This window comes from Colias philodice, chromosome 9 (assembly GCF_061535455.1).
Source record: "Colias philodice isolate Cphi_HAF_F1 chromosome 9, ilColPhil1 Martin Lab GWU primary, whole genome shotgun sequence".
Classification (NCBI taxonomy): domain Eukaryota; kingdom Metazoa; phylum Arthropoda; class Insecta; order Lepidoptera; family Pieridae; genus Colias; species Colias philodice.
The window spans coordinates 2677040-2688784 of record NC_143094.1 but is presented as its reverse complement, the minus strand read 5'-3'; the positions used below and the strand labels follow the sequence as shown (position 1 = coordinate 2688784).

The following is an 11745-nucleotide window of genomic DNA, read 5'->3' as shown; positions in this document are numbered from 1 at the left end:
CATAAATTAAGCGATGTCATCGACTCACCGCTATAGACGCGAAACTTGTAAATATTTTGCCTATTACTTATCAATTAGGAACAATCAATGTAACAAAAACATATAAATAATCTTATATAAATTATTAATAAACTTATCAATTAAAACCAATCAATGTAACAAAATAAAATGATACGTAAGTAATTTATTTTCATCTTTCATGATTTAACCTTTTTTCAGATAATATACACACTACAATCTTTTCTAAAGGTTTAAAATTATTATTTTCCACTATAAAAATTTACGTAATCTAATATGTACTATATATACATCTTTCATACCCAATGCCGTTTCTTAAATTTTTAGTCTATGACAAATGACGAAAAATGGCGCCCGCGAAAAATTTTGCTAGAACCAAGTTTAATGAAAATGATAATCTTATTAATTACCGATGAAAAGTTATTTCTTTGCACTTTGCCGCATTACTTGAATTATTAGTGCAATATCGCAACACACTCGAGGGCATATGTAATGAGTTTCTTGGTTTTTTGCTTTAAATTTTAAAACAAACAAGACATGAACGTGAGTCGTGACCATCGCGCTAAAACGACTGAGTGCAGTGAGGCCATATTTTGACCTATGTTGAGCGCACAGAACATTATGTGGTTGAGCGGAACATAAGTGGTGTAGGCGGTATCGTCTCCATACGTAGTAATATTATCTCAATGGAAAACATTAAGGTTTTGCATAACATACTTACCTACTTTGGTGGAGAGCATTCCGCCTTCCTATGATTTACGTTTCCCATTTATTTAATATAAATTAAGTCCTCCTTCTAATTATTCACATAATTTAAGCTTTTTATCTTTTGCCACGAAAAATAGTCTCGATCAAAGAAAGGAATGAGGCATAGTCCAGGTAATGCGTTTACACTTCACTAAATTTAGAAGCTCATTTAGAAATGAGAAGCTTCGTATCATGTATGTATGTCCTTACTTGAGTAGCTAAATTAAGTAACGAAGTTATATGTGTGCTATGAACCAACGGATGCAGAAATTATCTAACAATTAATTCAAGATCCTTTTACATATTATGTAATTTATCTCGTGACATTGATAATTCAAAAAATAAAGTAAATAATTAAAAATAGTAAATAGGGAAAAATTATAACCGCATCTGACCGCATCTAACAACACACTCAAAAATCTGTCACCGCTAAGCAGCAGAAAAAAGTACTCTGTCTTTTTGACAGGCGACAGCTGTCAGCTATATGTTTTTTGTCATTAATTTGTCAAATCAAATCCTGAATGTCAATTGTCATTAATGTCATAATGTCATATCATATTAGATATTTCATGATTTTATAGTTAGTTAATAGTTTTATAAAATATTATTTTGAATGAAAAACGTACTTAGTCATGTTGTTCTCTTTCAAAGAACAGTTTATATAAATTATTGAGTAAATATAATCAAAATACATAATGAAGCCTCGACCGTGCGGCTGCAAAGGTTGTCGAACCTGTTTAGTTTGTGAAACTAAGTACGGTGCTGCAGAATTTAAGCCAACAATAACACTAGACAAAACAAGAGGTTATGTGTATTGCCCTTATTGTTGTAAAGCTTGGCCTGGATGGGATATCGATTCGTATAAAGAACATCCAAATCATAGAGGCGAATCATTGAGTTTTCCGGGAGTGTTTATACAATTAGATTTTATATCGGAAGACGAAGAAAATGAACTAATGAAAGCAATTGATGAAGTACCTTGGGATGTATCACAAAGTGGCCGGCGAAAGCAGAATTTTGGACCAAAAACAAATTTTAAAAAGAAAAGAATAGTACCAGGTAATTTTGACGGCTTCCCGCAATTCTCTAAATATTTGCAAGACAGATTCGAAACAATTGAACTATTGAAAGGCTACAAAGTTATAGAACAATGTTCTTTGGAATATAATCCAATCACAGGTGCGTCAATAGATCCACACATAGATGATTGTTGGATCTGGGGAGAGAGGGTTGTGACTGTGAACTGTTTATCGGACACTGCTTTGACCATGACTTTATATAAAGGTGATAAAAATAAATATAACTTATTGTCTGCTGAAGAATTTCCACGGCTGGTGCAACCTAATGGTTATATAGATTTAGAGTTTAAGAACAATGAAAATATGTTGGAATCATGTAGACCAGTCATCAATAGTGATGCAATTGTAAGGATACCTTTAGTTCGGTAAGTGATCACTTCATAATGTTGTGCAATATCAAATTATGTAAATACATCGCTTCTACTATAAAAAACTATCTCTGACATTGAAACATTCAATGAAACATTTTGATATTGAAGGCAATAAAGTTGTGCAAAGTTTCTCAATATATTAGAGATACAAAATATGAGAAGGAACCATAAAAGACTAAGACTGTATTTAGTAAAAATGAATAAGTTTGTGTATTTACCACCAAACTAAAATAACAAAATTACTTTTTCTGTACATATTATTAAATTAGATTGTTGTGAAATGACATGTAATAGGGACTAATCTTAATATATATAAATCTCGTGTCACAATGTTTGTCCTCAATGGACTCCTAAACCACTTAACCGATTATAATAAAATTCGCACACCATTTGCAGTTCGATCCAACTTGAGAGATAGGATAGTTTAAACATGTAGGTTCCTCGGGCGAAGCCGGGGCGGACCACGGGCGGACCACTAGTAATAATATAAATATTAAATACTATGTTTGATCATTAAAATTATTTAAATATTTGTAATTATCATTTTCACATGTTGTTTTCAAGTGTTTTTTTCCACTTTAAACTCTTGCTTTTCACAGCTAATACATTATACTGTACAAGTAATTTTAAACTATTTTCTTTTACAGGCGTTCCTTGACCGTGTTGTATGGAGAACCAAGATACCATTGGGAACATTGTGTTCTAAGAGAGGATATAAAAGAAAGAAGAGTATGCATAGCCTATAGAGAGTTCACTCCCCCATACATGCCTAACGGCTCACACAAAATCATCGGAGATGAAATAAGAAATAAAGCCAAACAGTTTTGGGATCACAGATCGAGATATAAGAACCAAATAATTGATTGAAGACTTGAATAATTGATTGATTAAGCAATACTATTTAATTATTTATGTTTACCTGAATAGAAATTTTGTAATAAAAGAATTTGTTTTATTTCTTACTAGTTTTGTAATAAAAGAATTTGTTTTATTTCTTATTAATTTCATACAATATTATTATTTTACTATGTCAATATCTTACTTTCATTATTGAATAATTTGTTAATTTTAGACAAATTATTCATTGTTAACTGTGTAAACTTAATAAGAGATGGCGCGCGGCCTAGTAGGCTTTTTTATAAATATAAATTATAAAAAAAGCTGTCCAATTTCTTTTATTTTTTCTAGGTACAAAATATCGCCTTATTTTTTTTTATTAATGCGATTATAAAATGAATAGGTCATAAAATATAGCGAAATGAATGTAAGACAAGAAAAAAGTTGTATAAAATATATTTATAATACAATGATTAATACAATAGTATATTAAACAATAAAACATGACTATTATCATATTTTCATAATGATGAATTTATTATTATAGATCATTGAGTTACTAATCGATTGAGCCTGAAAGGCCTGATTGAACCACATTGAAAGTTATTAATAACATCTACACAGATAATATAATACTGAACTAGAATCAATAAAATATACAATGAATCCACACGAAAAAGTCGAAAAACGGATAATAATAATTAGCATAACTGTTGCTTGCTTGCTATTATAATTAAAGTGTGCACACGGTGTGCAATGTGATTTATACACAGATTTATATATTTCTGATTTATTATCTATGGTCTATGCCGTGCTTGAGTCAGGTTGGGCAATATAGACTGTGTTATTATCACAAGTGCTGTCCTCCGTTTTTCGCGCCATAATCATCTGTTCTTTGATTGTCCATAGCATTAAAGCCCTTTCGCTTTTCATTTTTCGGATGCAGCGAGCTAAGAGAAGCGCAAAGATGATACCGAGGATCTATAATGTACAAAAATAATAACATAAAATTATTAGATATTTATACAAAATGATGAGGCCACTAAAAATATTGGTCCCTATTTATGTTATACGAGCATGAGTACGAGGTCAATTACTAGGCTTATGCTAAATGGTAACAAATTTACATTTTTTACGTAGGTACCTAACTATGTACCTACTAGGTATCATGAGCAATAAGATTAACTTAAAAAAAATATTATCTAATCCATATTTTAATTTTTTAATCCTCACTAATAATATATTATAAGTAGTTCATATTAATATTTATTGCAATTTGCAAATCCCTACGACTATCACTCTATAATAAAAAGTTTGTTTGTGTTACTTCTACAATTTCACAATTAGGTAGGTACCTATCTACTGATAACATCATTATTTATTCCGATAGCGACGAATTTAATTGATGATCTACATTTTGTAGAGCCGTTCGCTGTGGAATTTTGGAAAACAAAATGAGTATCCATTTTTTTAACTTAGTACCTACCACAGATCACAGAAACTACTAGTACCTACCTATCATTCTTAACTTACTTTATTTAACTTATTACATTCATTTTAAATAACGAAATTTCATTACATTTCCATTTAGGACAAAACCAACTCACACTAATAAAATAACTTACCTACTTCCACAGCCCAAATAAGCGAAAACAAAAAAAAAGACGGGTTGCACTCCGGGAGTGCCGGCAGAAGTGAAAACTTGATTATTAACGTTGAGCATGTGTGATATCCATCCGTCTTACGCTTTTTCAATCAGGTCACGTGTCCTGACGCGAGTTTAAGATTTTATACCCATTACAGAAAAAGTGCTCAACGCCGCTAAAGAAGTTTTCACTTCAAAAATGATAAGAAACATCCTTACCTGTATAAAAGTGACAGACACTCCCAAAACACCGATCACACTAGAATTCTGAATAAGCATGTTGACCAAGGCGGATTTGCACCCTGAAGCTCTCAGCCTAGTGCAATACACCTCGCCCGTGGTGACGCAGCACGTCGCAGGGACCACCACAGAGTCGGCATACGCGCTGGCTATTATAACAGTGGAGTCTTCGCTGGTGAAGTTCATGCCAGCATAATCGCGGTAGGATACACTGCCGCAACAGTTCAGCTGAAATCAAAGTGAAGATTAGATATCCGATTATATCCGATATTATATCCGATTTACATCTTTAAATCCATACTAATATTATAAATGCGAAAGTAACTCTGTCTGTCTGTCTGTTACTCAATCACGCCTGAACTACTGAACCAATTTGCATGAAATTTGGTATAGAGATATTTTGATATCCGAGAAAGGACATAGGATAGGTTTTATCCCGGAAATCCTACGGGAACGGGTTTTTATTTGAAAACGCGGACGAAGCCGCGGGCGAAAAGCTAGTTCTAAATAATTGTTTCCTTTTAAACATTTGAAGCATAAATGTAATGGTAAAACGTCAATTGAAACGTAAAAGAGTATAAATTGCATACAAATACTTAATATAGGCACAGTAAATAGTCTCAAAATATAAAGAAAGTAGAAACATAGGTAGGTTGACTGAAAGAAACAAAATATGTTTTTTTTTTTTATTATGCTGGCTGAAATGTCTGAGGGGTGCTTCATAAGTCATAATATTATATGCAAATAATTTTGTGCATTATTTTTTACTTTACGCGAAAAAAAAATCTGGGATACGTTATCACAAATCTGTGACAAATTCTGAATAACGCGTAAAATAAAACATTACCTACTCATACTATAAAATACTATAGGTAATAATTATTCTGTTTCCCTTTCAGTCCATAACCACTAAAACAATTTTGATGGAACAGAAACAGTCCTTTCACGCGGTATCATATAGCCATGGGTGAAAAGCTATCTAGAAAATTACCAAACATAACCGAAAGCCAATTGAATAATTAACCTACTTAATACTTATCTTTAAATATGGAATTTGTACACTTACCGTATTTTGTAAAATATCAATTTCCACTTTAATTTCGGGGTCGTTGACGTAATCTTCGACGGGCACACTCACATAATTCAATAGTTTGTCTGCACTCAATGTGAACGACATTATTACAAGCACCAGTTTTAAAATCACCATCAGGAACAGGAAAAACGCATACTGAAAACGAAATATACATCAGCAAAATCATCCAGACATTTTTAAATATTACTTTACGAAACTGTGATATTACTTTACGAAATTCTGACGTTATAAAGATTACGCTTAAAATTTCAATTTCAAGGTGTGAAAAAGGTGTCAAATTTCCTAGTGCCATTTATTTTTTTAACAGTAACTACCTATATTGATATGATTTTTTTTCCTACCTACCTATTTATATTTAAATAACAAAGACGCAATATTTAAACTATGCCATGACAAACAACATACACATACCTATTAGGCGCTGACTTACCAAATTAACCAAGCATGTGCTCTGCTTCAGGCTTCCAAAGAAACCGAACAGTGTGATGATGAAGAGCATCATCCCAAACAGGACGCACATCAACGAGGGAGTCAGAAACCTGCCACTTTTAGCGGCTTCATAGAAAAACGTGAAATGGTGATAATGCGTGTATACTGTGATACCCAGTACTATCATCAAACCGGCTATTATCTGAAAAATAGAGGCATTACAAAAAATGTTAATATGTTATTAGACTCATGCTACAAATGGTTTTTTATGGATTTCAAAACATTAAACAAATTAAACAATTTTTCATTGGCGAAATAATTACATACATTCGGCTATATTCTTATACATATTAGAGTTCCTCTCAATTTACTTTATAACATATAGATATTATATCCCATACCTAATATTAATCTTTAAACTCACTTTTACCTACGTAGCAAATTAGTTGATAGGTAATGCTCTGTATTTAAACAAAAACATAAGAGCGAGGAATAACCATTAAAATAATTTCTCTACTAAGTACCATTCTGTTTTTCTTGTCATTTGAGTTAAGTGTTTGTTCTTCTCTCTAAGATTTTTGGTTTATTATGTTATCTATAAACATCGTTACATGCTAATTTACTATTTCTAATAAAAATTTTAATGCACACGTTAATGATTTATTTATATTCATCAAATGACAACATTCATTTAGCCGTTTATCTATCAAGTAACGGTGCATTTACATCAAAGGAGCGAATGCTCATTCTAACCCCGCTATGTCAAAAAAAAGACGGGTTGCACTAAGGGAGTGCCGGCAGAAGTGAAAACTTGATTTAATTATCCATCCGTCTTACGCTTTTTCGATCAGGTCACGTGTCCTGACGCGAGTTTAAGATTTTATACCCATTACAGAAAAAGTGCTCAACGCCGCTAAAGAAGTTTTCACTTCAATATTTTAGTGTAAACAGGCGTAGAGCATTCTTTAGTGTTCTAATACCTAGTGAACAACACTGAATACGAGTTTTCGTTTACACTAAAAGATCACGAATGAATCCTTTAGGAATGAATACTCTTGCTCTAGCTCTATGTTCGTTTGATGTAAATGAACCGTAAGAAAAATACATCTTTTCCTATCCTATCCTACTAAAATTATTATAAATGCGAAATTTGTGAGGATGGATGTATGTGTATGTGTGTATGTTTGTTACTCTTGCACGCAAATATTACAGAACCGATTGCAATGAAATTTAGCACACATATAGAGGGTAACTTGGATAACCCATAGGATAGGTGTTATCCGGGAAATCCCACGGGAACGGGAACCATGTGGATTTTGTTTTCTTTGAAAACGCGGGCAAAGCCGCGGCCGAAAAGCTAGTGTATCCATAATTGCGACGGATATTAAATAGCATCAGTAAACTGTTTGTATAAAACCCTTATCTATATTAGACTACAAGCCCGCATAGGACAAAAATATGGGTCAAATGAACCACCAGGGGACATATCTAGAACGATAGCAGAGCAAAAAATAATAAGATTCATCACTATGCCGTCACTTGTAAGCTGTCCAACTGAGTGCAGATGAGAATTGAAAAGTACAGGTAGACTCGGTAAATTTTGGTCATATATTTTTGTACGGCATTCTTAACCATCGATAGATACATTAAAAATAATAAGAAACCGCTCAGTGCCGTACAAAAATGGTGGTCCACCAAGTCGGAATTTTTATTTAATTTCCGAGAGTTACCGGGGGTAAATTTGGTCATTTGACCATGTACGGCATCTGTGTCATACTATTGCTATACTGCTTTTAATCCATTATTCCGCAACGCCGTACAAAAATCATGGGGACAAGGGGAAAAAATCGAGAGTTATAATCCCCTCTCTTTCCCCACTCCAGGGGGTCATTTGACACAACACGAAATAAATTTATTTTTAAAGTATTTTATGCATAGATAATATTTTTTCATGTGCCGTACATTTTCGTTGGTTCAAAGGGGAAAAATCTGAAAAAGAAAAAAATCCATATAACGAAATGTTTGCTTTATATTTTTATAATAAATATACATTAATATTAAGAAGCTCGAGGTGGTTAATTATCACCTTGGAAAGTCGGACTCCGTTAAATTGATGAACTAATAAAAAAAGCTATGAACGAAAAGATGTGAATTATATGCAATCAGTCCATGAATACAGGTAAAGTCACAAGCAAATGCTAGTAATATATACATATTCAAAATGTACAAGTAAAGCGCTTTCAAATGATACCAAATACTGCATATTTATCTTAACTTTATTTTTTTATGTTTTGTCCGCTAGAGGGCGCCACATTAGATTTTGTGAAACCCCATATGGCCTTTAGCTAGCTGGTTGCTGGTTATCCAGTGAACAATTCAGACGCTTCTAATGATATGTCATTTGTCGAATTCTGATAAGTAGTTTAGAAGTTACGAGGGAATAGATGAACATACATACATGACCTGTAAACAACCATAACCCTCCTTTTGCTTTGCCGTAGTTGGGTAAAAATATGTTAATGCCGTACTGTATCAAATGGCCATAAAGCACCCTTAAAATTGTAGCTTTCGTCGCTTTCATCAGCCTAAAAGATGTGGTCTGCACAAAAATGTACGGCATCGTTTTTTCCTAATTTATCTATGTTAATACTATTTAAAACAACGGATAAAGTGTAGAAAACTATTATATTTCATTAATCTACGATGTTTAAACTTTAACAAAATTTCTGGTTTTGCATTTCTCTATAACTTTTTTTAGAACGGTTTCTTTTGAACGGCAATACTATACAACAATTGAATTTTACAATATCATGTTAAAAAAAAGTTCCCGTACAGGGTCAAATGACCTTACAGATCTTTATATCAAGAATTCGATGAAATTAAGATGATTATTGGTATACATTTAAAAGAACAATTATTTTTTGACGGCATTGCTTTTAATAGTACTTTTGAGTGCTAGATAATGTTTTGGAACCGAAGCCGTACTTAGTCAAATGACCCCGTGGAGTGGGGAAAGAGAGGGGATTGCAACTCTCGATTTTTTCCCCTTGTCCCCATGATTTTTGTACGGCGTTGCGGAATAATGGATTAAAAGCAGTATAGCAATAGTATGACACAGATGCCGTACATGGTCAAATGACCAAATTTACCCCCGGTAACTCTCGGAAATTAAATAAAAATTCCGACTTGGTGGACCACCATTTTTGTACGGCACTGAGCGGTTTCTTATTATTTTTAATGGATCTATCGATGGTTAAGAATGCCGTACAAAAATATATGACCAAAATTTACCGAGTCTACCTGTACTTTTCAATTCTCATCTGCACTCAGTTGGACAGCTTACAAGTGACGGCATAGTGATGAATCTTATTATTTTTTGCTCTGCTATCGTTCTAGATATGTCCCCTGGTGGTTCATTTGACCCATATTTTTGTCCTATGCGGGCTTGTAGTCTATATTGTCATCTAGTTTGAAATGAAAACTTCCATGGCATCAAAATGAAAGAGATAAGAGATTATACATGACTTGTATATTTTGCTTAACAGTTTAATAGAATTGTTGATAAAGTTTCATTACTTAATTGATATAATGTTTAGCATTTATATGAATTTTTCAATTCAAATTCAAATTCAATTGCCAAATAGAAAAATATACAGTATAGGTACTAAACGCATGTGGAGTTTAGGTTTTTGTTTTCAGGCAATGGTTATTATAGTATTTTAATATTTTATCGACCGGATACTATTATTCTCGATAGATCCTTTGTAAATAAACAATCAAATAGATCTAGATAATGTCTTAATAATTGATTGATCAAACAAAAGTGGATATGCAATAAAGATACTCGATTATGAAATTAAAAAGTCATTAATTTATGACAGATGTTCATCTGTAAATAAATTCTCAAGTAAATAAATGATAATAAAAGTAACTAATTCAAATGAGTATGTAACGACTAACGAGCGACAACTACTCCATATATAGGTAGATAGGCCCACAAGATAATATACCTACTTGCACATGCAATTTCTAAATTGAAGAAAATGAGATATTTTTTTTAGAATGAAAAAAAAAATTGAATTAAATTACACGATATAGTTAGTTTTTAATTAAATTATTAACTTCTTATTAACTATTTACATAAACGAAGTCACACTTCCATTCATGTGCTAAAATAACTACTTACAATAAACATAGTAGTGATAGTCAGCAGTAGAAACCGTATGGATTTCATGTTGTATTCCGACTCTGTTTTGTTGAATTTCATATTTTGTGTACCAGCTGTGGCCACAGTCATTTTGTAGTATACGCTCTGCTTCACGCACTCTAGTATACTGATTGTTAAATGGCTAAAACTGAACTGATAAGGTGATGATTTGATAAAGTTTTCGGATAACAATAGATTTACATATTAACATTGTGAATGATTAGCAGAAAAAACCCATAAACTTACGTATTTAAACTATTATTGGTGTATGTACAAATAATACAGTTAGATAATTATCTGTCTGTAGATTGATTAAAAACTCATCATTTTACACAAAATTGCGCAACTTTCTGTTATTTTCTCATTATTCCTTAGCTTTTTTATTATTTTCTTTAAGGTATGAAAAACATATCAATTACCTTTGACCCTCATTAAAATAAAACTATATTATACTGTTCCGCTTGAACACAGGGATGCATGAGCCATGAAGACAACCTATGTCACAACCACAGGGTTAAGAACAGGGCTAAGCTAGTCAGTTACCACAATGTCAAAACCGCAAAATCATTATTAAAATGCCTGACTCAAATACCCCCACAACCATACGAGCATTTGCTGGGGCAAAGTTCGTGGCTCTAACATAAAAGCCTTAAATATTGTTTATAAAAAAACTAAAAAACAAATAAAGACAACCTTATTAAATTATTGTATTGTCACCGGTCTACAATAAGTGTGCAAAGCTTGAATTAAATCTGTCCGCCAAAGGAGTTGGTTAAATACCTATATATATAATTCCTAGCTAGCCCGTGACTTCACCCGCTTTGTCTAAAACCTAATAAATTATACTCTGTCCATTATATTATTTGCTTTTTGACAGCTTCACGCCTATGAAGGATTGTATTGTCTATGTTAAAATGTCATACAAATAATTATCGTTCTTCATGGACAGGTCCCGCCCACTTAGTGATGTCTACACAGAATTATTCAATGATGGGTCGATAGATTATAATAATCGATAGAAATACTCTGTAAAATATATCCGATGCAGAAAAACTCTTCTATTATGTTATATAATTTAA

General features: G+C 32.4%; 2 protein-coding genes across 2 annotated transcripts; one reads left to right on the top strand and one right to left on the bottom strand.

Annotated features, from left to right (window-relative positions):
• Nucleotides 1-1306: 1306 nt before the first annotated feature.
• LOC149485693 (alpha-ketoglutarate-dependent dioxygenase alkB homolog 4) lies at nucleotides 1307-3137 on the top strand. Its single transcript, XM_089698957.1, has 2 exons — nucleotides 1307-2209; nucleotides 2863-3137. The coding sequence occupies exons 1-2, from the start codon at nucleotides 1461-1463 to the stop codon at nucleotides 3080-3082; spliced, it is 969 nt and encodes a 322-aa protein (XP_089555083.1). The 5' UTR covers nucleotides 1307-1460; the 3' UTR covers nucleotides 3083-3137.
• A 429-nt stretch (nucleotides 3138-3566) lies between these two features.
• LOC149485692 (CD63 antigen-like) lies at nucleotides 3567-10774 on the bottom strand. Its single transcript, XM_089698710.1, has 5 exons — nucleotides 10646-10774; nucleotides 6461-6661; nucleotides 6004-6165; nucleotides 4917-5165; nucleotides 3567-4033 (listed from the first exon to the last, which is right to left on the bottom strand). The coding sequence occupies exons 1-5, from the start codon at nucleotides 10754-10756 to the stop codon at nucleotides 3857-3859; spliced, it is 900 nt and encodes a 299-aa protein (XP_089554836.1). The 5' UTR covers nucleotides 10757-10774; the 3' UTR covers nucleotides 3567-3856.
• Between the last annotated feature and the right edge of the window lie 971 nt (nucleotides 10775-11745).